Genomic DNA, 26,966 nt, shown 5'->3' with positions numbered 1-26,966 from the left:
CTTCTAGACCTATCTGCCAAAAACCGGAAGATATATCTAAGGTTGAAAAGTACTTTTTACCTTGGAACTGTGTGAAAATTTCCTCCATGTTGAGGGGTTTCAATTTTAAAGGCAGGATAAGTTTGTTGATCTCTCGTTGGTCTAACGTGAGACGCAGAGATCCATTCGGTTTTTGTACTACCAAAACTGGGGATACATATTCAGAATTTGAGGGCTCAATTATGTCCCATTCAATGAGCTGTTTGATTTCCTCCGCTACACCATCTTTGTATTTTACAGGGATGGGATAGTTTTTTCTAGCTACATACTCAGACTTGTGGAGAGTAATTTTGTGCTCGTGAATGTTGCACTTGCCTGGGCGGTCACTGAAAACAGTTCTCATTTGACACAGTGTTTGAAACAACTGTTCCTTTTGAGCTTGGGCGATACTGGTTGCCTTGCTTGCGACATCTCGTATCTCGGGTATGGATGCCATGTCAGACTTCTGGAAGGTATCCAGGGGAAATATGTCCAGCTTGTGGATCTGTGCTTCCTCGTCTTGACTTGCATCTGGACCTATCGGCAAGAACTTGGTGATTGTGGATTGTGGCCCTTTTCTAAACATTAATTGGTGGGATGAAAAATCTATTTGTGCATTAATCCCATATAACCAGTCTAAACCTAAAATACAGTCTATGCTGAGTTCGTTTACGACCACGAACTCTACGCAAATCTCCGTACCTTCGACAATGACACCTACTGAAGCAGTTCCTAGGATTTTTTGCTTTTTAGCACCTGAGTAATCTACTAACTTGATATCCCCGCCAATTGTCACACTTAATGAGTCTGGGCCGGGATGCATTGTGCGTAATCTGTTTCCACATCTTGGAACTCAGCACAGATACCTCAGCTCCAGAATCGACAAGCGCTTTGGTAGGTACATCTACCAGAGTCACCTGTATTACCGTACCGTACCTATTGTTATGCTTATTTATAGGGACTACACAATTGTTACTGGAGCTACAGAACTCATTCTCTATTGAGTCATATTCATCCAAATTCAAAAATGCTATATTTACTAACCTAGGAGGATTTGTTACACCTTGGCCACCATCACCCCCTGCGAGAGCAGCACTAGCTAGTTTCCCGAGGGTTGGTCGTAGGGCAGAATGGCATTCATCTCACTCTGTTGAGATCCCATTTGTTTACCCTTGGGTGTGTGACCTGGCTTGGTGAACCATTTTACCTCATCGAGTGCGTTGAGTATGGTATCCATACCTCGTGGGCTGAAGTGAACCAGGTCGGGTCTCATGTTTTGACCGTAACCCATGGTTTCTTCGAACATTTCTTGGCCCTTGTGCACAAATTTCGATGAGGAATCCAGAACCCTTACATTGCTATTATCATCAAGGGATAATATTTTTGCAATTAGTGAGTCATACATGGCCCAGAACCTGTGTCGGTTCTCATTGGCTAACCTGGGAACTGGCGGAGGAGTCAGAACAATGACCTTCTGAGCACCTTTCCTCTTTAGGGTGTAAATGATATCCTGGAGGTTCCGGAACACCTGGTTGGTGTCCTTCCCTCGGAGCATATCATTTGTGGATACCATTAATAACACATTTTTATGTACACACTTTTCCCTTCTCAAAGCACTGAGCAACTGCGCTGAGGTTTGTCCAGATATGCAAAGTCCGATGTGGTAATTACCATCACTGTCTCTTTGGACAGGATACCCGAATTTTCTTTGCGCAAGACGTGATAACATTGAATCACCCACTGCCTGATACTGATTTATCAGTGGAGTGTGCTTGCATGAATCTGAACATTGTGGGACAGGTTTAGGTTTGGCATCGCCCTTCCCCACGTCAGGACGTTGCCTACCTAGTTTCCCTGGTTGTGCACATTTGGATGCACCTCAGCGAGATGCTCGGAAGACCCGTGTGAGCTGGCGGAACTCTTACGTTGGAACGTTCCACCCTTTCTCCGGTCTACCTTGGTTCTGTTTGGGTACTCCTTAGGCCGGGAGCCCCTCGCAGATTTGCACATGTGAGCGTCCTCCTTTTTGGACGAACCGCTCGCTTCACCCTGACCACGACTCACATAGGTCCGGTTAATGCGAGTCGTGGTTTTCCCGTAATTGGGTCGTGCTGGCCTTGCAACTTCCCTCTCAGTATATTGTGGCACTTGCACACTCTCATACCGAAGTATGGAGTTGGCCACCTCCTGAAGAGAGACGAAGGGAGCTAGGATTAGCTGGTCCTTCAAGCTGCGCGGCAGCTGTTGCACAACATGGGTGAAAACCTGGTTGTCGGCGATTTCTGGCAACGCAAGCCTAATCATTTTGACTTGTCGCCAGAAATATTTGTGCACTGATCTGTGCTGGGATGGGTTGTACCTTTCGTTGAGAGCCTTCGCAAGGGAAGAAGCTCTCCACCCATCCCCTTGGAAATATGAGAGGAACTGCCTTTTGAAATCTGAGTAGGACTTGAACTTCCGTTCGTTCCTCTCGTACCACTGCCCTGCCTCGTCCCGTAGACAGAACGAGATTATTTGGAGGGCATCCGCCAAATCTACCTCCAGGAGAGTGAGATCTCTCTCAAACTCCTGCACGAAATCGGAGGCCAGCCTGTTCCCCTGCCCGTTAAAGGTTGGGAGCTGTTTGAGATCAGCAAACCTAACCCTAGGTTTGCTCTTGTTCCTCCTCCGGTTCTTCCTCTTCCTCTGGCTGCGGACTTCGGCGTCCGAGCTTTCGGAGTTGGACTCCGGGGAGTTACCAAGTGGGTGGTACTTGTTAGGGGGAGACACATAGCCACTACTCTGGTCAGAGCTTTCGTAACCCTTAGGTCTTCGTTTAGCTTTGTGCAAGGCATGGTGAACAGACACATTCCTTGCAGATGAGACGGGCATGGTAACTGACGTCAGTGGAAGGGCGGACTGAGTAATTCGTCTCTCCATACCTTCCAGGCAAGCAAGAATCCTCATCAGGCTTGCATCGTCAGACCTTTGTTCTGCTGGCAGCTGCTCCTCACCAACCCTTTGTTGTGAGGAGGTGCACTGCTCAGTGACTTGGCCCTCGGAAATGCATACATGCGAGCTGCGGCTTTCCGCCTGGCAGTTCGGCATTTCCTTCCTCACTTGCTCGAGAACCCTGTTCTCGATCGTGACCATGTGGTCACTGCAAGTGAGCTCTCTGCATATGTTTTCTAGGGCATCTAACCTCCCTAGAATCTGAGCTGTGGTGGTCTGATTGTCACCGCCTTGCACTTCGCTAACGAGTTCCCTCAGTTCCGAAATCTGGCTCGACACTTGTGTTAAATCCCTACCTAATCTTACCTCTAGGTCATTACACTGGATCTCTATCTGACTTATTCTATTGGTGTTGGTCGCTACTTGCTTAGTCAACAATTCTGAGGTCTTTGTGGTGGCATTGTGGATGGAGTCCAGTCTGGCCTGGAATTCCGTCCTTACGGCTTCAAGTTTCCGATTTACTTCAGCCGATGCCTTGGCAAATTCCCTACCCTGAGCTTCAAGTTTCTGACCCTGCGTATCAAGTTTCTGACCCTGCGCATCCAGTTTCTGATTAACACTTTCAGATACTTTCGCTTGCTCTTGGAGCATTGCCACAATGAGGTCAAGTTGGGGGTTATTACTGGTACTTGCACTACCACTGGGAGGGAACCCACGACCTGCTGGCCGTTCCAACGACCTTGATCTGGTATTCATATTTGGGGAGTGCCGGTACTGAGTCTCATAATCTTGCGATCCGCGCGGCAAGGAGACAAAGGACACAACGGAGACCAAAGACTACTGACGATAGATTTGGGAGTCGGAGGGCTTTGTCTACGCGGCTGGTCCAGGGATACGTGCCTCCAGGTTACGTTGCCGAGTGGTAGGAAGGATGAACCTAACCTACTCACCCACCTTGGGCTTCATTGAACCCACAAAACTACCTGGCTATGCAACCTGGACGCACCTATCCCCGTGCAGCTCTACGCTGTCCTCCAGTGACCATTAACATGGAGGATGTCCCCTATGATAAACCAGCAATCACTCCTCGGAATGGATGCTGGTCTATTGGGGACATCCTCCATGTTAATGGTCACTGGAGGACAGCGTAGAGCTGCACGGGGATAGGTGCGTCCAGGTTGCATAGCCAGGTAGTTTTGTGGGTTCAATGAAGCCCAAGGTGGGTGAGTAGGTTAGGTTCATCCTTCCTACCACTCGGCAACGTAACCTGGAGGCACGTATCCCTGGACCAGCCGCGTAGACAAAGCCCTCCGACTCCCAAATCTATCGTCAGTAGTCTTTGGTCTCCGTTGTGTCCTTTGTCTCCTTGCCGCGCGGATCGCAGGTATTTCAAAATTAACGATTCTTGTATTGCAGCAATTCATTTTTCTAGACCCCACTTTTTCGTGCTATTATTAGTCTATGTGGGCTACTGGCCATCAAAAAATCCATTGTTGATGCTTTGTCAGTTCCTGAAAAATATTTTTTTTTGCAATATGAAGTTAGATCCGTGGTTTTGTAGTTGGTAGGGTGTCTGACTGCAATGCGGGAGACCTTGGTTTGATTCCTTGGGTAGATGTTCTGAGGTCTGAATTTTACCAGCCTAGCCCCTGCATAAAGTGGCTCGGGGGCTCACACAGCCTCAAATCTATGTGTACCTGGGGACAATCCTAGAGGGTAAAGGCAGCTGGAGCATGGTGCTGATCACATCACTTCTAAAATATCAGAGATCGAGAACATGTAGTGAGGATGTGGGACTCTACCCTCACATACCCTAAATGTGCCTTCAAGGCATGGTGTTGTATGCAGGAGGGAACCTTACCTTTGACCTTACCTAATATGGAATGTTTATTTGCAGCAGAGTCTATGTATAGTTTTCTTTGCCTCATTTTGCGGCAAGGCTTTTTAGTTATTTTTTGCATTATTTATGATGACACGAATTTACGGTTGCATCTATATGTAGACCTTTTTTTTTTTTTTTTTGTCGCAGTTCTCTTTACGCATGTATATCAATTATTCTTTGCACTTTAACATGTTCTTCTTAAAGGTTTGCATAACCACTTTTTGTAAATGCAAAATAATATAATGACTGTTATTTTTAGTGGTTTTATTTTTCCTGCGATGTTTCCCAGAACTTTCCAAGCTTACACCAAACACACAACGTTAAATGGCTCATCACTCATACTTCTCCATGTAAGGTTGTGTGTTTGGTGTGTGTGTGTGTGTGTTTGTTTATCTTGGTGTAAGCTTGAAAAAGTTCTGGGAAACCAGGATGAAACATCGCAGGAAAAAGAACACTAAAAATAACTGTATTATATTATTATTGCACTTTAACATGCCTTTGAAACCTATACCAAGTTTGCAACAATTATTGACAGAATATTTATGTTTGTTGTTGTATAGGCACATTGTGAAAGTGGTACAAGTTAAACGAGTTATGGTAATTGACTGTTCCATAAATGAAGATCGTGAAGTTCGTTATGGCGTTCCTGAGTTGATTCTTGCATGGAATGCACAGAAAGGTTCCATTAAAGTCATCCGCTACATGCAGACAGTGCACTACTTCATAAAATTCAATTAATCGAGTTCAACAATGGCAGAAATGGTGACATTGTTGGGAAATAATGAAATATGAACAACTTTTAATTGTTACAATTTTCAAGTATTGGTATTGGTATCAGTGTCAATCAGGAAGAGTATTACTGACTCTCAGAGTGTATTACAAGTGCTTCAATCCTCTTACAAGAATCTTTATAAATTATCCCCTTATGTTGCCAATGGTATCCAATTAGTTCAAACAATACAAAAAACTGGCAAAACTATCGAGTTTACTTGGGTTAAAAGCACATAGTAATGTTACAGGTAATTCCCATGTTGAAGAGTGTGCAAACAAAGCAGTGTGTCTTCCAAATATTACGAACTTGGCATTATACTATACTGATCTTCTCCTTAGAGTAAAGAAGAACATTTTAAATGAATGGTGTGATTGGTGTCGATTGATTTTGTACCAGTTGGAAAATCATACAGATGGTTTCATCATGTCAGTGGTACAAGAAATGTAATTGAATTAATTAACACACTGAGATCGTGTCATTTATGTACTAGGCAACATTTATTCAGAATTGGAGTAACGGACAATAAGAGATATGAATGTGGTTGGGAAAGTGCAGACGCACAACATATAATACTGGAATGTCCAAAATATAATAGAGAAAGAAATACATGATACAAAACTTTATAGAATTTAGAAGTTCGGCTTCCAATAAGTTTGACAAGTTTTGTTGTCAATCCAGATGTTCAGATGGGTTATAGTCTGTTAACATTTTTAAGAAAGTGTAACATACAATTGTAAAGGATTATGTTTTTATTTTTGAACCTAATGTCTGGGGGGGACTGATATTTGTAATGTAAAGCATATGTTTATATGCATATTTTAAAGGACAAAAATAATAATAATAATAAATACTAATTGGCTGGGGTGGCTGAACATGTTAAGTGGTTGACTTACAATCTTGCAACCAAAGCATACTTTGTGAGTGCGATTCATCAATTGCTAGTTATCAGTCATCCTCTTCATTGCAAATAGCCAAAAGTGACAAGAAAAGACTGCAGTCATGATAATTATCTGTTTCCTCCTCAGATTTTTCGCCGACTGCCCCACCTCTTGAAAACGAGACAGAAGATGATAGTGTTGATGAGGAGGACGGTGTGCTGAGTGACGATACAATACCAAGTAATTGGACTCCTGGGTAAGTACTGCATCTTCAAATTCCTCATTAGTTCATGGAAGCAGAAGTATGTATTTTTCAGAATTTGAATGTTTTAAGTAACAATTTAGAAATAAGATTTTTGCAATTTAGATTCAAAGGTTGTTTATTTCTATGTAAATGTCATTTCTTCAGACTATCCTCTCTATTTTCTTCACCTATATACTTTGTTTTAAGAAGAGGAAAGATAGACAATATATGTTTTCATTTTACTCACTCTTATAAGATTTTCTGTGCATAATTCAACCAATCAATTCAATCATACATTGTATACATTCATTCATATCAGTGTAAGTGTGTGAAAACTTGGATCCTCGTTGTGCAAATTCACCAGATATGACTTGTACTCCTGGCCCTGTAGTTTGGTATTTCCATTTGTAGGACTGGCAGTGTCTTTTTTTTTTTTTTTTTTTTTGTGTATTACGGGATTTTAAGTAATTTTCCTTTAATTTTGTTATGGGTTTTTGTGCCACACATTTGTGTGGTAATAATGCACTTTTTGCAGTTTCTCATCCTTCGTGTACATACTGAAAAGGATGAATCCTGTCACAGACAGTTTTAGTGGAATAAAGCAGGGGTTGTGCCGTAATTGTCCTCACGATGCTGAGTCAACTCCAAACCCAGGACTGCTTGCACCAAAGGTCGGAGTGCTAACCATTTACCCACCCAGAAGCTCAAAGGTCTCCTATTACTACACCTAGGATTTTTAGGTTCTAAAAAGTGTGCTTTTGCTCTAAAAATTATAAAATAGGTTCTAAAAATCTTAAATTAGGCTCGAAAAATCGTGATGTAGGTTCGGAAAGATTTAAAATTGTTGCAATTCCTAAAAAATATCTAGCTACAATCACTAAAAACAAAATTTCAAAATACCAATAGAAAATTTTAATAGGTAGTATATAAGACAACCAAATTTTCATTTGTATACATCATTTTCAAAATTATCCACAAACTATTGTATTACGTACATATAATTTGCTGCACTAACCATCTTTTCATGTTACCCACAGTCAAACTCTTCCTTTTGTCTGAGAAACTTCTTATTTGCTGAAAATGATCTTTCAACAGAAACATAGTCAGTGGTGCAAATTTGAATGCAGAAACATTAGTTCGTAAGGCGTGAATGGTTAAACTTAGGCACATAAACCTACAATACGTTCTAATCATAAAAATAGGTTATTTTAGACACTATAAAACTTCATTAGTTGTTGAATTCCTAAAATCTGAGGTCTACTTATTATAATTTTACAATAATCATTTATTATAATACAACAATTATACTGAACTGTGAATTACTGTAATTCCAAGACTTGTGCTTCATTTCACTTACAGGTGTCGTATATGTTTTCTGATAATTTGTTTATTATGTCTCACTTGTTTGTGTTTGTGTCGAAGGTTACAATCAGCATATTGACAATGAATTTTGTCAAAGTGGATTTTATATTACAGAGTTTTGTGTTATACAGGCGCAACAGCCTGTGAGGGCCAAGGTCCAGCTGCCTTAGCCGAAACCATGGACAGAAGTGTGCATGCGCCAACTGGACTTGTTGACTGTCAAAATAGGGGTGACTGTAACAATCACAGACCTTATAAATACTGGAAACGATGCTCTTTTGTTTGAAGCCGCACATAGTCCTGGGGGTAGAAATATGGTGGAGATGCACATTAGAACTTGTAAAGTTTTCATTTTTATGAAGAAAATATTTGTACTCACTTGTGGAGTGTAATATGTAGAGTTATATACTTCTTAGTAAAGTTAAAAATTCCAAACTTGTGTGTGGTGCAATGACTCATAATCTTCAAAATAGTTGTTACAAGTAGAAATATGAAGGATGCTTGCCACCATGGTACTACCCCCTCCTTTTTTAAAAAAAAACTTTGGCTTGAAGTTTCCCCATGTTAAAGGGTTCACATTTTCAGTCTGGTACCTGGAGGTCTGTGGCAGCAATGGCATTTTGGGAAGGAAGGGGTTCTATGGAAACAACAATGAATTTTCAAATGTAGTAACATTGCCAGCAAAGTAAGTAGAGATATGTTTACAAATTATGTCTTATCAGCAAACTAAACATATCTGGAAAATAGTTCATGTCACATTAGTTGATTAACTTGTTTGTAAACCAGAAACTTTATTTTGCATTATAATGAGCTCAAATTTACACAACATTAACCAGGGTAGTATTCACTAATAATGTCTGCTTCAAGTGAGAGGGGGAAGCAGCTAAAAGCACTCACCAAAGTACTCTGTGATATTTCGTTTATGAAAACGTTTTCTTCGATCCACTACGAACTGTTTTTTTACGAATTGTAAGAGCCATCATAAATCACAAATACAACACAGTCGGCATGATGAACCCCCAGTAGGTTTCTGTGATTGGGTTACGCTACTCATTCATAGCTCCCCAATTTCCTCAGGATGGTGGGTGGTCACTGGTCCCATACACGGACCGAAACTTCAGGAGAAAAGGTGTTACGCTTCCCCCAGGAGACTGGAACCTGCATGACTCCTGTAGCTAGAGCAAAATGTTTACATCTTAGACAGCATGTCCACAGTGTCGGGCTTTGTGTTATAAGGAATGACAAAATGAATAATATTGCCATGTTTTAACGTCTAGAAAGCAGTGGATCATATTACATTTTGAAACTGGTTTATTTGACAGTTGATAGTGCATTTTGTCAGACTGTTGGGACAAGTGTACCACTGCTTGGGAGGTCATGGCTGTCCCCTGGTGGTCTGCAGACCGCAGATTAAGAACCACTGGTATAAGTTACTAGATGTTAATAAATTTTATCTAATTTTACTCTCTCAAGAATCATTCCTTATTTTCTAACGTACTTGCTCCTTGTTAAATTTAGTTGCTCCAACTATGGTAACATGCTGGAGGAGAGAGAACCAAGTTGTGCAGCAAACAAGTCGGACGATGAACAGACTGGGCGGACTCCTTCTCCATCCTCCTCCAGCACTTTATCTGCCAACAGCATCTTGGAGGAGCATGATTCCGACAGCCTTACTTCCGGCGAACTGAGCATACCACAAAATCTTCCTCGCCTCCGTAGATCACGAAGCTTTCTTGATGATGAGGTTTGTGAAGAGAGTTGTCGTAAGAGATTGTGTGTTCCTTCCGGTGGTGAAACTACTTCCGACGAAGGTGGCCAGTCGGATAGAAGCATAGTGGCACGATCTGAAGAGCAGAGGTTGGAACGTCAATCGGGAATTTCTCCTTCTGAAGAAGAGGCAGAAACCGCTTCGGGATCAACGGAAAATACTGATCATTGCGACAGATCAGTGAATCACTAAAATTTTGCAAACATTTATATCTCACAAGTGGAAAAGTATACATGCATTTGAAGTGATATTCCTTTTACATGGGTATTTTTAGCTTGTGATACCTGAATAAATGTTAAGTTTTTGTTACATTTTTAAGAACTAAAATCATGTTTTCCATTTTACAGCTTTTTTTTTTTCATAAAATGTAATGAGTATCACCCACATTTGTGCCATGAATTTAAACATGAATTGAGTTTATGAGCCATACTGCAAGAATATTTCTTGATTGTCCATAACATAATCATGCTCTTGAAAATTTGTGAATTTTTGATGTCATAAATGAATTTTGATTGTATAATCTGTGTGAGAGTATGTTTGTATCTTACTTGAACTGTCTTTTTTTAAACGTTTTTGTGCCTTCTTACTATATCTGTATGACATTTTAGAATAAATGTATATAAGTGTTTAGTTTGTGTTCTCCAAGTAGTGTTTCTTTGTAGATACCAGTGATACATACAGACGACATTGTGCCAATTGTTTCTGGTCTGAACATTGCTAAATAAAGTACCTTAGGGGACAAATTGTTCATGAATAATACCAGTAGCACCAAAATATAGGTTGCTTCATCCTGTAAGGAATTTACAGCAAAATGCATGTACCGGGTGTGTCTTAATAGATAAATAATTTATCAGGTTTATTGTGGAAAAAGTATTTGAAACAAGAAAGATTTGTTGTATAACAATGAGAAAATCTTCAAGTTTTGTTTACATGCGGCGCTGGTGTATTGTTAAAGAAAATGGCGACTTTCAAAGGTGCAGAAAATGCAGGCTGTGTGTTAAAAGTTCCATGAAACTAAGTCCGGAATGACTGTACAGCGATGGTTCAGTACTACCTACAAGAAGCCGGTGCCAACAAGAAAATCATTTTACCAGTGGCACAAATCTTTAGTTGAAACTGTTTTTTGGTGTGCGTAAGGAAGACCACCACCTAAGTCTTCCAACGCAGTTCACACAAATCAACAAGGGGAGCATGCAAAGAATTGGGTGATGTTTCTCATTCCACAGTTTACACAAGAAAACAAATTTCGATGATGGGTTGTGGTCTCCCTAATGGCACAGTGGTAGTGTCGTCATCTTGTAATCAAGGGGTCGCGGGTTTGATACCCAGTGGAGGCAGATAGTGGTTCGGATCCCACTTTAAACTGTAGGTCCAGTCCCGATTAGCCTTACTGTGCATAAAGTGGACTATAAAACACCCAATCAAATCAAATCGATGATGGGTTGTGTGTCACATAACTGGTGGAAGCGACATTAACATTTGAAGCCATGTGTAGGCATTCATAGAAACTTGAAATGTTACTGATTGATACATAACAAATATGATTATTGTATTCCATATAGTTTAGTCAAAATAAATTATTAAAGTTGTTTACTCTATTATGAAACACCCTGTACATTGTCTTACTAGGAGAAAGTAGAAATTAAAATCTTGTTTGTTGGTAGATCATATGCTATCCTTTGTAATTGTCAGGTTATGCTATTAACCATAGTTTAAAGTTTACATAATTATTTTAGTTCTAGTCTTTGAATAAAATAGCAAATATCAATGCATGTAACTCCTCATGTTTTGCAAAATATGCAAATTTGTGGATATCATGTGTTGTATTGGATAATAGTTGAACGCAGCCTGTGAAACCTTGCTGTTGATTGGTTGGTTCGTAAGTGAAGTGCTAATGCTTGTCACTTCGGTGTGAAATGTCCCTAACACTTAAATAGGAACCATGGGCAGCAGTAGCTTCACATATTATTTTGATATCACTAGTAGAAAAGTTAGGATTAGGATAACAACATGGAAGAAATTAGGTAGCAGTGATGAGGCTTGAACAAATTCTTTAAGGTTGTTGGTTTATTTATTTATATATATGTATATCATTTTCAAGTTCAGGAGGATTTATATGTTGATTGTGTATGTTGTTGTGTAGAAGCATGCCATAAGCTGGCTTCCTGTGCAATATTTAGAGAAAGAAAAATGCAATTGATATGATGAACTTCTTGGAAGAAATCGAAACAGCTCTGCAGAATTTAGAACAGTGGTCATGAGCATTTTTCCTATAGCGGGCCATATTCACATATTATAAGGTACTGCCTGGCCACATGTTCACAGAGGCAGTGGTAGCGTTACAAATAATTACATGGGTTCTGTTCAATATACATTCACTTACTCTACAACAATGCTGCCAAGATCTGAATTGAAATTAGTCTCTGCAACACATCAAATAAACATAATAAAACTGTTGCATGTTGTTGTGTTTTTAAAAACCATGCTGACCATTACATGTGTTAGCAGCCTGCTAAATTAAAACCGATGAGTTGTGGGCAGGGTTGGGCAATGATGTGTAAAAAAAAAAAAATCTGCATGACACGTAAATTACGCATAAAACATGGAAAATACTTATAAAACGTAAAAAACTAGAATCAATAACATAAAAATTAACAGAATACACATTTTTTTGCTTTGGTTATTGTTATGTATGGCAGTTGGCAGTGGCAGAAAACAAAGAGACTTTAAAAATTTTCCTTCCAAATTTGTATGTCATCTTATATTGGAATTTTACAAACCAAAAATAACTAGTTAAATGTTCTGTTCATACTAGTATGTGTTAATTTGCTAATTGTCCCACGAACAACAAATTTTCCCCCTTTTTCAGTTTCCAATTAGCAGTTTCTTTTTCAGTAAACGTATAGCAATTAACAATCAACGTGATTTTTTTTTTTTAGTTATATATCCTATGAAAAAGTAATTTGAAGCTGTTACTAAAACTTTGAAATCCAATCCAAATATATTGTAGTTAATCCTTATGTTTTGTTATAAATACAAGTACTAGTGCAAAACGTATATATATATATATATATATCAACAGGTTTCTCAGTTTTTAGAAATATGTGAAAGAACTGTTCCATTTTGAAATATCTGTAAGTGAGGGTGAGTGCATGAGGTGCTTTATAAACAATGTTCAGAAAATAATTATTTTTGTGCTGAAATATGTAAGAAAACTAAAATTTAAAATGTAATATAATTAAAGTAGTTTTTATATTACTATTTTATGAAAGAAAATTAGTTTCTTACATCTGGTTTTCTAGTGAAGTAAATTACGCATAACTTACGTAAAAAAACGTAATGAGTAAATTACCTTGTGAGGACCACTGACTTGGAATATCAGTCATTTTTAGCCATTGCTAAGATTGGCCCAAAGGTTAATAACTTGTACTTGTATCAGGATACTGCTACTTTGTGGTCGAGTAGTAGTAAAAACACTAACCTGCGTGTGCCTAATTCCAAATCACACATTAAATCAAGACAAAAATGCTACATTCTAACCATACACCGTATGTTGTTCATTGTTACTTTTATATACTACCAAATGACAGCATTTTGTAACGAACTCGCTGACAGATTGTTAGTCATATTGGATATTTGTGAATTCCCATGATGTTTTACTTATGTATTCTTTCTGTGATTTCCCTACTCAAGGACATTCAATGCATGTGGATGCCCTTTTCTGCCACATGATTGTCAATTGTTAATAGGTCCTGTTCAGCTATTATCAAGTATGATTTACAAAGACTTTGGTAAAGAGTGAAATTCCTCTGGTTGTGTTAGTATTTAATGTTGTGAAATTCAATAACAAACATTGCAACAATATTTATCAGTATTTAATGTGACGAGTGACTGCTTTATTATTTATTACCATCCCTTTGAGCAAGGATTTGATAATGTGTTATTTGCCAGTATTCTTATAGATTATGTGTATGTGCAAGGAATATTTGTGTGGTATGTTTGTATTCATGTGCATGTGAATTATTGCACACTTATAATTAGCAGGGTAAGGTGCAATGTCACAAATGTTCTGATGCAATACTGGCCTATTGTGTAGTATTGACTGAAATTGACAGGTTAAGGAAACCTATTTCAAAATGCAATGAATGTAGTGGTTACATTGATAAGAAAGATTACATTGTTTGTTTCCAACACACAGGTGATGAACTTTCTTCTTCTCATTGTTTTTTTTTTTGGTGTTTTACCATTCTTGAAAATTTTAATTCTTGGTTGTCTTCTAATCAAATCAATCCATTTTCAAACCTTTCTGTTCTGTGTTGCTTGTTTCGCATTCTGTTGTTGTTTTTTGTGTATTTTGAGTTACACCAAATAATCAGTGATTGGTTATAATTGGCTACACATTTTATTTTATTGTCAGAGTTGGAGAAGGTTTTTCAAGGTATTTCCATAAGGTGCTATTGCTAGTTTGAATGAAAACAATCTTCAGCATCATATACCAAAAGATTTTGAAAGGTGTAAAGTGAAGAGAGGCATTTTGGCATTCTCTCAAAGACTTTGCAAACCATTTCCATTTTCCAACTGATTTGCTTCCTTCCCTCCACCCACCCTGATGCCCTTGAGGGAATGGTGACGTGCCAGGAGAATGTGTTGGTGTTTTTACACTTTTATACCCTTCAAGATATGATTGTCCATTGTTTACATCGATTGTGTAACCAGCTTAGCCATTGCAGTAAAACAAATAGCACATGCAAAAAAAGTAAAACTGTGTAAAATATTTCACATATCAAATTTTAATAGGTTATGCAGTTGTTTTTCAGTATTGTACACTATTTTGACAAGTTTTCATAATATTTTATCTCGAGGAGTTCGTTGAGTTTGTATAGTATATATATGCTGAAGCTTTAAGCCTAGCAAACCACTATCTTCAAATTATCTTGTGTTAACTTTTCATATATCTGTTAGAAAAGTTATCTTTGTTTAACTCTCTTTTCTTGCTGAACGCACAAAATATCCTAATTGTTATCTATAATGAAATATTCTTAATATTGTTGATCATGATTGTGGAATTCTGAATTGAATAAAGCGTAAGTACTTAAACACTGACAGTTGCAACCATAGACGCACCAAAAAGAGAAGTTATATATTGAAAATTATTTTTCAACTGCAGAACACCCCTTAAAGACTTAGTGAGTGTGTTTATGATGATGACTGTCTTCTAAATTCTAGGTTCAGCCCCCTTCAAGACACATTACTTCATTATATATTAGCCCTGTCGAGTTCGCTTCACTTTTTGACAGGTGTAGTGAAGGTCTATCCCGCTGTCAGGTGGGTACAAGGAACCAAGTAGACAAATAGCGGTGTTGAAGTTCAGAAGATTCAACAAATGCCTGTCTGCTGCTTTAAACGTTCATTTGATTAGTTAGCATGCACCACATGACCATACAACACATTGGACTGCTCGAGAATATAGTACAAATGGTGCAGACACCAAATACACTACTTGACACTAAATCATCTAAGTAGATGAGTTGATTTTGTACGGTGTAACCAACTAGATGCACGAGTGCAGAGAGTCAAAAAATGCGGCAAACTAGACGGGGCTATTAGTTCCATAATGCTACATATTTTCACAAGTATTTTGATTTGAAACAAGTTACCACCCTTCACTCGGATATGAAGAGATTGCAGTGCAAGTCCATTAGGTGACAAAATAATGCATAAATATGAAATTCGACACAAGTTTCTTTAGACTGTAGAGTTATCAGCAAAAAATGCAGGATCGACCAGGACTCGAACCCGGGTCTCTGGCATACAGTGCCATTGTTTTACCACTGAGCTATGATTTTTTGCTCCTGGTGTTTTACCTGTGTGAAATTGTCTCTGTTAGTGCTACCGCAATGGGATCTGTTGCCTTTGAAACACTATACCTTGACGTTGCCTCGTTCCTACCAGCTGCCTAATCTTGAATTAACATTGCTACGCTGGGAGGAACAAGGCAACATCAAGGTATACAGTGTTTCAAGGGCAACAGATCCCGTTGCTGTAGCACTAACAGAGACAATTCCACACAGTTAAAACACCGGGAGCAAAAAATCAGGCGAAGCCAGCCTGGCTTGGTAGCTCAGTGGTAGAACAATGACACTATATGCTAGAGACCCAGGTTCAGCTCCTGGTCGAGGCTGCATTTTTTGCTGAAAATTCTACGTAGTACATCTTCTATGTGTGCCTAATTTAATGAATTGATATAATGTGTGTATGCTGTAAGCAGAAGCACTTTAAATAATAGTTATTGCCTTGGACTGCAGTGTGGGAGTTCCACCTAACTCAGGGATGCATAGTTCACGAGGCCTGATACTTTGCCACATTTCTCATAGCTGGAACACAGTTGCTCATTAGTGGTAAGAAAATCTCATATTTAGGGCTTCATGTAGTTGTTGAGTGTTGAAAACATATGCATGGTTGAGTTGTTATAAGGCTGACATGTATATCAGAAAATAATATTTATTATTTTTATGGATAAGGAGTTTTGTTGAAAGATGCCAAGTTAGATTAATATTACAAAATAATACAATAATTCCTTTGGGGGGGGGAAATGGTTTTTTATATGTTTGTAAAATGAGATATAGACATCTTGATTTTTATGTTTTTCATGGGATCAAGGTAAAGGAAAAAACAAACTAAAGTGCAGGAAGATGTAATGTGTAGTGAGTAGCCATGTCTTGGTATGTTAGCCAGATAAAGGTCGGGTAAGCCTCCATAAAACCTAGACAATGTCTTGCTAGAAACCTTCTCAGTCCTGAAGAAGGATCAACTTTTATACAAATAATCATGGTATTATTTTGTAATATATAGTAATGAATAACCTTTCAGGAGAATGTTGTGAATTACTCTTTTTATAAGTTTTAGTGTTTTGTGCAGATAAGATCAGCACATCACCAAAAATATTATTTTGAAGATAATATAAAATAATTGTAATATTTTGTTAGCAAAATGAAATATACTTTTGAAAGTAGTCTTGTATATATTTTGTGAAGAACAAGACCAAAAATGGATTATTATTTTATCCTACAAGGCATTTCTATATAAATGGTCTGAATATTACAAATTTTGTGTTTTCTTTCTGCAAAACTTGTAAATAAATCCTGTATGTCCCTGTACAGTCGCAAGGAAATTGCACTTGTTATGGAATCAATGAAACACCATAATATTCCTATTATTAATATTGCTTTTGGACTGATGAGCTAGGTAATTAAAAAAAGCCAGTGGTAATATTTCAGGATATCTCTAACAATGGCAATTTTTCTTCTGGCTGTGTAATCTATTTATTGGAGGGGACAAAGGGGGTGACATTTGTAGCTTTTTTTTTTTAAGGTTTGACAGAAATCTCAAATTTCTGCACTAAAATCTTATATTCAAGAGCATATTTAAAAAATTAGCAACAGTATGTGGTTCATTTATGTTGGTAACAAGAGTTTTAAATATATTAATTGTTCGTAATGTGGAATGCTTGTGATAATTCATCAAGACAAAATATATTATTTTTTACTATTTTTTGGGGATCCACCATATCACAAGAGGTAGGCTATATTCTATGCATTTTTCTTAATAGCTGGTTTGGAGCCTGAGCATATTTAAGTGGACAACTTTTGATCTCATCATTAAGGTTCTCAGGTTCCAGTTCCGACCTCAGCATGGATGATGTGTCCCTTCATCATGTTCTAATCATCACTCATTCTCATTGTCACAATTAGCTAAAAATGGCAGAAAAACAGTGCTATATAACAAAAATGGAAATACCAAACACTGTTCCGCTGCTGGCTTTATGGAATTTTTACTTCTCATTCATTATTGTATTCTGAAAACTGATTAGCGTAGAAGTTTCATTATAGAAGATATTTATTATTATTATGTAAACCTCTGTTGAATAGAAACCTCGTACCATTACTGCCCTCCACTGAACGCACAATGTTGGTTTGATGGTACTAATTTTGACTTACGCATTTACATTAAAGTTTAATAAATCTATGCAAACATGGGTGTGACATTAACACCGTCTATACCGCGTTTGTTACAACCTGTCCCCTTTCCCGCGCTAGGGAGCGCTCGACAGTGTCGGTGCCAATGAGAAACGAGGAAAAAATCGTCTGCTGTGCAGCGAGGAGCGAGTGGAAGCCAGAAGAGAGGCGCTTACGTAGACGCTGTTGCGACGTTGCGTATTTTAATTGGCTGCCTGGCTTTGACTTTCTCCAGCACCGAGAAAAGCCAGGGAGCAACTAGCGCGGGAACCGGGACAGGTTGTAACAAACGCGGTATAGTTTGCTGCATTTTTTGACACTAGGTGTAGTGATACTGCAAGGACACTGTGCGCAAGAATGGTGATGTTCAAGTTTGAAAGTTTCAGCAAATAAATGACTGCTGCTTTCAACGTGTTTCGCACGTACCACTCCAGAACACAGTGCAAACAACACAGACAGCAAATACACTACGTGACACCAAATCAATGAAGTACTCGACCCAGTGTTGCAATTTGAAATCAACTAGACACATGAGTGTCAAGCAAGGTGGGTTGATTTAAATCAGGTGATTTTTTTTAATATCAGTTTAAAGAAATATTTAGAAAATTATGACACTTTCTCAATAAAAGAAGTTGGTAACAAACACTATTATTTGATATCCTTGAGTTACAATTCATTGTAATTCCAGCAATTTGTTTGCACTTGTGAATTTGAAGTAATTTCTTGATATTAATAAATCCAGAGAATTTGTCATAGATGTAAAGACATAAACAACAGAACTGAAATAAAATAGAAAAGTTTGATTTGACGGAAAGAAGCGGCCAAAAGATATAAGTATCATTGTTCACTAAGAGTTTCTCAAAAGCATTAGATACATAAAATAAGGGTAGTGCATAAAAGCAGGATTGATAACAATGTGGAATTTTGGTGTCGACTTTACAAAAACCACAAATCAAATTTGATTTTCAAGATTTGATTAGGTGAATATTCCAGGAAACTATCAACAGACGAGGTAGTGTGAATAGTTCGAAAATTGTTACGTATGATTTTGCTTTTGTTTCTTTTTGGGACATGAGGAACTTTGAAAAATTCATATACCCGTAGTTGTAAAAACAAGTGGAAAAGGAAATTAATATGGCGAGAAAACTGTAAACCATACATGAAAAGGGTATGGTTCCAAATATTCTTGATATAAATGCATTTTTATCCATGTCTATCTGTACATGATCTATTGCCCTCCACTGAACACACAATGTTGGTTTGATGGTACTAAGTTTGAGTTACGCATTTACATTAAAGTTTAATAAATCTATGCAAACATGGGTGTGGTGTGGAGTATTGTGTTTGAGGAAATGCCTGTGTATTCAACAACTTGTGTGTTTTCATTTCTTAAAATGACATTAACTGAAGTTATCTATGGGGAGGGAGAAGGAATTAAATTCCTCATAAATCAACATTGAATTGAGAATTGCTGGAGTACTTTTAATGCAATCATTACTTTCATCATTTTATCAACTGGAGGTAAGGAAAATGCCCAGGGATAAGATTGCAAGATGTTACTGTCTTAACATTTACGTTTAGACTGGAAATGAAAATTTCCATAATATTATCAGGAAGGACCAATTGCAATGCTCGAATATTTTATGTGGGCCAAGAGGGCAAGGGTACCAGAGGGGAGATCCAGAAAAATTCTCTACTAGATATTCAGTAATTTAAATTATACAAAATATAATTTAACCATTTTTAGTAGGAAAGTAATGTAATTGATTTCCATTTAACAGTTGAGTCATCAATAAACATGTAGATAATCACAATTATTGTAATGAAGTATGTAACCTGGACAACTAAGGGAAGATTGCATGCCTTTTGCCAGGATTAAAGAATTAAAACCAAGCTACCTTTTTCTTGATCTAGCTTTCATTTTTTTGTTTATTTTGCAGTGTTGAAAAATACTCGAACACATAATATTTGGTTCTTTGGAGAGATAATGTATTTGAAGAATTCAACAGACAGTGTGGGTATTCTTGAGCTCATCTTCATTATAAAAATTCATAAATACCACGTGGGACAATAGTCATGTGTAATGCACTAGCATGGGCTTAGCTATATAGTTCATGTAAGGGGGGGGGGGTTCAAATTTTGGTATGATTAGGGTTGCTATATTTCATAAGTGAAAATCCGGGACACTGCTGACCAGAAGCTTGTTGGGGAGTGTGTGTGTGGAGGGGGGGTTGCTGAACCTGACAAAAGTTGTGTGTATGTACAGTGGGATCCATGAGTATTACTGTGCAAATTGTCCATCACTCTGTTCGTCCACTTTATTTGACCCAATATGAACTTCAGGAATTAGAAGAAAACTCAAAACAAGCTGTTGACAACTTCTGCACCAGAATACATAAATGTCCATCGCTTCAAAATACATAGGATGTAAGAGAAATATTAATGAAAATAGTCATGGACAATTTACACTGTAATACTCATGGATCCAACTGTACATATCCATTATCGTATTCTTTTGAAATTTTTAATCTTGCAATTCGTTTTCGATGCCATAATGAACTAACCTGCTATCTCACAATGTCAAAACTTTATTTGAGAACTGCGGACTGGACAGTTCTTACACCCAAGCACTGACTGTTTACAGTAAACAGCTTACTATGCAAGGAAGGGATTTGCAACTGAATTCAGTACTGCTAGTGGACGGCAGCAATATTGTGAAGTCAAATATCTTTGCAGCATCTTCTTGTAACTTGATAACTATTGTATCATCGAGAGGGAGCGGTTCAATGTACAGTTATATTGTTTAGTAAAATTAGTATTTTAATATTACACATTTAAATATAAATAAATTTGAGGAAAGTATAGTCTTAATCATTTCTTCTTTCTCACCAGATTCCAGGAAATTTGTGCATCACGAAGAAACTATTCGGGACACCAGGACAAATTATGTTCAGATAAAACTTTGAAATGTCATGTGGAAGAACCCCACCCCCGACTCCAAAGTTATGTATGGAAGCTGGCGGGAATTTTAAATTTGTACACTTATTTGACAAAAAATGTTACAGAAGGTTGCCCACGATAAAAATAGTCGACTTTGAACCTCGAAACTGGCTAGTAAATCCACTTGCGCCACCACCGATTGTGTTGGATGTGATGGCCCGAACGATCGCCGGGCAGCGATTGTTCCACTGTAACAAACTCCTGCGTAGAATGGGAAGGGGAATGTCTTGCCATACCCCTTTGGCAGCTTTTCCAAGAGCCTGCAAGGTACAGGAACGGCATCGAGCAAGTGCCTGTTTGAGGAGTCCAAACCCACAGTAGTCCATTGGTGAGACGTTCGGGGATTTCACAGGGATGGACGAAAATGGGATCACTCGAATTCCTGTCTCTTCTGCCTTCCTTGCATAGAACACCTGGGATGCTCGAGCGGTATGGCTGGAGGCCTTGTCCATGTGGATCCATACATGTGTAGTCTCGTCACCCTACAGGTGGGGGATGTGTGTGTCATACAGAGGGACCATAACGTTCTCCTGGAAGTAAGCTGCGTTGACTTTGGTGTTTGAAGGCACTTTGACGAGTGGCAGCGTTCCCTGACTGCAATATCCAGCCACCACCAGAAATCCCTTGGAAAACTTTTCCTTGCACTGCAGCACAAAGTCAGAATTGCTCTTCTGGTCTGTTGGACGGTAGAAAATGGATCGAACTCTGTTGGTCTCATCTAGGTAGAGCCACCCCTCATCCAGGGTACACACCCATTTCTACTTGTCCCCTGCAAGGTATGCTTCATACAGTTTTCTGGCGTTTGTGAACCTCTCCTGGATGTGGCGCTCTGTGAGGTGGTGTCTGCGCACTTTGTGACGCGCTTCCAATGAGAGGTTCTTCCGGATGATGTTGGAAACTGTGCCTTTTGAGATACTGTGGCGTATAGCCAAACTTCTCTGCATTGGGGTTTTGTCGTGTGTCACTGATGTCCTAATGGCACGCACTGTTTTTAGGGGTTCGAGCGGGCTGTTTTATACAATCGGGCGCAAGTATCAAATGATCAGTTGTCATTGTTGATCCAGCGTTAGCATCTTCGCCTTGTAATACCTGGTGGAGGCACATAGTGGTTCGGATCCCATTTTAAACTGTGGGTCCAGTCCCGATTAGCCTTGCATAAAGTGGACTTAAAAACCAAATCAATCAATGAAATTGATCCAGTCAGATCTGCGGGTGCACCCCAGTCCTACGATTTTAGAGCACACTGTAATAAAGTAATCTTGCAATTTTAAAGTAGAAAATGTACTTGAAAACAAATGTACTTGAAAACTGTAGTGGTCCCTTGACCGAATGGAAGTTTTATAATGGAAAATATTATGTAAGAAAACGTATAATTCTTCTGTAAAAATCTGGGAGGGTGCACAGGTTTGGGGGGAGCTTCAGCCCCCTAGCCCCCATGTAGCGCTGTCCTTGCTCTGTTGTAATATGCCTGTTTTATGCCAATTATGAGTAGTACATCATCATCATCAATGACATTCTTTTTGTTGAAGTTAATGAGCTCAACCATATATTTAATATAGGGTCGCATTTTTTAATTAATTAAATTTAATTTTAAGTAATATTTTATACGGTGTCGCATATCCGTTTTGGAAGCCCTGACCCCTCCTATCGCAATAGTCCACCAAGGATTCATCCCATTTTTCACTTCGAGAACTGCGGACCATGTTAAAAATGTAAACATAAACATTGGTGAGGTCTTGCCCGGTCCCCGGAACTTCCGGTTTAGGCCAGTTCCCGTTGTTTCCTGTACAGATTCACCGACATACGAAGTAAGAAATGAGCGCTTGTTTTCATCAATTGTTCGACGATAGTCAAGAAAGGTATTTGTTAAAGTTCTACTATGAAGGACTGGACATCAAGAATCCATCGGATGATCAACTGCAGAGCAGATTATTAAAACATGACGTGTCTTTGTGGCCGCCAGTTTTATAGCATACTACCATGATACTACCTCCTACCACTACGTATTACATGTACACGCATGACGAACTGAAAACGTACATATATTCAATTATTTTGTAAATGGAAAAGTGAGGGAAAGAGAATTGTATAAAACTAGTGATATTATTATATTATAAAGTATGCATAAGTGAATCTTTGCCAACAAATCTGCAGAAGTAATGAATGACACATGCAAAGATGTGTGCTTTCAGTTTCGCATTTCCGACTCAGGGATTTAGGGAGAACCTATGATATTGCATGCCACTTTCACTTGCACGAATTTACTTCAAACAAGGGAGTTTTCAGACTGAATCGACAAACGATATCGAGATTTCGCATAGAAGCATTCGATCTAAAGCAAACCATTCACCATGCTTGCGCAAATAACAGGCTGGGGCAACACAATGCACAGTATTGATAAAACAGCCCAGTCCGAGCGACATGAAAGCGAGAAGCGACACCTGCAATTTGTCATGTCACTTTAATTCGGAAGGTGTTGTTTATTTTTTAATGTTGGTTTCCAAGAGACACGTATCGCTTCAGTCTGTAAGCTTCCTTTCGAACCAATTCACCACGAGAAAATGCACGTGTCACTTGGACTGGTCTGTTTTCTCAGTACTATGCATCATGTCGCCTCGGTCTGTTGTACAGTGGGATCCATGAGTATTACCGTGCAAATTGTCCATCACCATTTTCGTGCACTTTATTTGACCCAATAAGAGCTTCAGGAATTAAAAAAAACACCCAGGATCTAAGAAAAAATTAATAAAAATAGTAATGGACAATTTGCAGGGTAATACTCATGGATCCCACTGTACTCGTATGCAAGGTTTCCTTTAGAATAATGGGCCGTTGCTTGTCGCTTCGGTGTGTAATCTCCGTCCCACTTGAAAGTGAATCCTCAGTGATCAAAGAAATGTATCCAACCGAAAGGACGCGACAAGCTGCATGTGTCGCTCAGATTCCCAATGGCGTCTATTGTGTCGCCTGCGACTTGATTTCCCATGCGAGGTAAATGGGCCTGTGTCGCTTGTCACTTCGATGTGAACCACTGCTGTCGCGTGTCGCTTTGTTTTGAAACCTTACTAAGAGCCATTCTTTTCACCACAACACAATACGCAAACGCAGATAAACGATCAACATGCTTGTAACAAAATGCAAGTCGAACTATTCTATGGTCGTACAAATCCTTTCTGGGTACCAATCCTTTTTTCGTTCTGCTTGTATCCACAGGTTTCGTCTCTGTACGTCCTTCGGAAACTTACAAAGTGATACTTGACTCAATAAATTTGTTCCCAATCGAACTGTGCAACCATATGCTATGCAGCTGACACGCTATTGCCTTGTAAAAGAATCTCCACTTTGCCGTTTCATATTATCGTCCAGTGGCGATGCTACATAAAGGGCAACTAGGGCACTGCCCCACAACAATTTTAACATAAAAAGTTCATCTGAAGAGACGATCGGTATATACGCGTAAATATTTTTTTTGTTTTTTCCGTCAACCCCTACGTTGCTGCAACCAGACTTACAGGGTATGCACCCTGTGCGAGGTTAATATATTTCTCCGTCCTGTTGGAGAGAGTAAAATCTCGGCTCTGCCCCGGAGACGTGACGTCACTGACTGATCCAAACATTTACAGCATAGGCAAGGGACGGTCCCCTCACAATGGAAAAGCGAAAAAATTCGTAGCCGTCTCTGGGCAGGGAACGAGGTGCCCTGCCCATTCATATTTGCCTCTTTCACCGTTCAGTGTTTCCAACGCTTGGCAGGCAGTTCATTCGTTCTTCAAGCCTGCAGCAATGAGATAGAAAAAAATCCCTCGAATGCTTTTCTTCGCGCTTGTTCCGGCGACCTGAAAAGTTGACAACACTTTTTATTGCACAAACTAGTCCCTCGTATTTTTAAAAAGATCCTCCTTTCTTCCCATTGTAATACGGATTTGGATTTGAGTTAGTGTGTGAGTTTGCGTTGCGTTCCGTCTGTGCGTATTGGTCGCTTATGAAATAATTAGTTTTTCGCGATTTTATAGTTACTGTACGTGTTTATTTATTTGTATAATTGTGTCTGTGTTCCAGCAACTTGACATGCAGAATATCTTCGTAAGTATAAACGAACTTTTTTGGGGTACATGGCCAATGTAAAGTGTTGTAACTGAACTTAACGGTGCATCATCTTCCTAGTTAGTCATTGATATTAGTGGATACTTGGTGAATATGACATTGAATCATGTAGAAACTTTAATATCTACGCCTTTCAATTCATTGACAATGGAAGAGAAACTGCAGTGTAACATTTTTCTAATTATTCCAGTATCTACCCAAAGTTTAGTTACTGCAAGCGTATAGGGTTCCGACGTCAGTATTCGAGTTTTTTTTTTTATTCATGTAATTTGTTCCATATGTTGCTGATTTTTCGTATTCCTACGTAGTGAGCATTTAATGCTCTTTGGAGAGATATCTTGATCAGAATGTTAATTTTATTCCAAATTGTTCGAACAATTTACTTACTCCATATCAAGGAACTCCCCTCAAAAACCTTAAAGAGGAATATAGAGGTAAACTGCCCCCCCCTCCCTTCCCAAAAGAAAAATGTGCCCTGCCTGACTGAAAAGGCACGCGCCGCCCCTGTTATCGTCCATAGCACCGTAAGCGTAACCGGATGTTCCAGGGGAGCCAGACGAGTGCGCATGTTCCGCAGTAGCTCCGAATTTAACATTATTTATTCGCGTGTAAAGTTCAGCTATTGGCTGCTCTACCACGTAACCAAAACATCGAAGTTCATTGGCACACACGTTCCTTTCGGAGGAGGCTAGAATTGAATACTGTAGTTGAATTTTCTAGGGAAAACGGAGCGGGATACACAATATAATATTAGTTAAATTAAAAGTTGTTCACAGACAAAAATGGTAATCAGGGGGCATTGCATCGCTCTAATTTTTCCATAATTCTTTACTACCTTCATTTGAAAAAAAAAAAAAAAATCTCAAAATTTCGGGACAGCTTGTACCCAGTGTCGGCGATTAGGGGGGCAGTTGGCCACCACTTTTTGCTACTTTTGCCCCCGCACTATGCTAAACCTCATGTATAAAATTTTGGCACCCTGCCTCTGTAGTTTTGGAATCCAATCGTCGCCACTGCATATTCCCCATCAGCTCCTCCCGCGTACGCCAGTGTTTAGCCTAAGTTGAATTATCTGTTTGATGGAGTTTAATGGCACTTGTCGGGTACTTGTTCCATACGTGAACATTAGAAAGATACAAAGCACACAAAAATAACACCAAATCAAATGAAAATGCCTTTTTTGTACATTTATTTTTGGCAAACACTTGGGCCATTAGAAATACGTGGCTTGCGTGTGCTGTGCGTGCGTGCGTAGTTCAAATTTTGGTCGGTACGTGGCAGTAAAATCGTTCTTATGTTATTGCATGGCTTGGAAAAATCGAATTGGTAGGTGGAGAAATTGTGATATACTAATAATTCATTACGTATTATTCAGTTCATGTTTATTATATGTTGGGAAACGCCACTGTGAGTATTTTCGTTGTAGAAAGAGAACTTCACATCGACATCAATGGTGACGCCCTGTGACGTCACGAGTATCATGTACGGATTTTAACGTTCAATAAATAATTTACCTGTAATAAGATATATTGCCTCATTATTAACGCTGTAAAGATTCTAGTTATCCTCGATGTCGAGATAATATATAATTGTAGGGAACCTTAATTCTTGTCTGGTTACCAATAAAACTGTTTTTATTTAGTAGGCTGATTTGATTTCATATCTAACTGAAAGCATATTTATGAAATAGGCGTTCGTTTTCTAAGTTATCTTGTGCTATTCATTAAATCACTAATGCATAATCAGTGGTATGGTTCAGGAAGAGGAGTATAATTCTGTCATTTGTGATATCGGGAATTGTAAGGAAATTATTTGCTTCGACTGCGACGCGTCTGATATTGGTGATGTGATAATGTATATGGCCGCCGTGAAGAACAAAAGAACTTTGTGATTTGAATCTTAAGGGAGGAATCAGTAAGTGTTTTATCATAGTAAACGTTCAAGATTAAGATATTAATATTATTCAATTCATGCATAGTGCTTCTACCAGAA

The 26,966-nt window shown here is 38.8% G+C and overlaps 2 protein-coding genes across 5 annotated transcripts in view; both read left to right on the top strand.

Moving 5' to 3' along the window:
• Positions 1-15,699, top strand: part of LOC146004057 (uncharacterized) — a 56,336-nt gene extending 40,637 nt beyond the window's left edge. For both annotated transcript variants that reach the window (XM_083142669.1, XM_083142670.1), the window contains exons 10-11: positions 6,629-6,737; positions 9,606-15,699. In XM_083142669.1, the coding sequence (XP_082998795.1) occupies positions 6,629-6,737; positions 9,606-10,047 (551 nt within the window). In that variant the 3' untranslated portion in view covers positions 10,048-15,699. The remainder of the gene's footprint in view (positions 1-6,628; positions 6,738-9,605) is intronic.
• A 10,462-nt stretch (positions 15,700-26,161) lies between these two features.
• The window catches only part of Pus1 (Pseudouridine synthase 1), a 46,110-nt gene continuing 45,305 nt past the window's right edge, over positions 26,162-26,966 (top strand). For 2 of the 3 annotated variants that reach the window (XM_083143275.1, XM_083143276.1), the window contains exon 1: positions 26,449-26,888. Coding sequence is in view for 1 of the 3 variants with exons in the window: in XM_083143274.1 (XP_082999400.1) it covers positions 26,279-26,300 (22 nt within the window). In the remaining 2 variants the exon portion in view is untranslated. Of the gene's footprint in view, positions 26,301-26,448; positions 26,889-26,966 lie in introns of those variants that run through there. The other variant, XM_083143274.1, reaches the window with a different exon arrangement.

The sequence above is a fragment of the Lepisma saccharinum genome, chromosome 21 (genome assembly GCF_977018435.1).
Source record: "Lepisma saccharinum chromosome 21, izLepSacc3.1, whole genome shotgun sequence".
NCBI classification, from domain to species: Eukaryota; Metazoa; Arthropoda; class Insecta; order Zygentoma; family Lepismatidae; genus Lepisma; species Lepisma saccharinum.
This window is presented reverse-complemented; position numbering and strand designations above follow the sequence as displayed.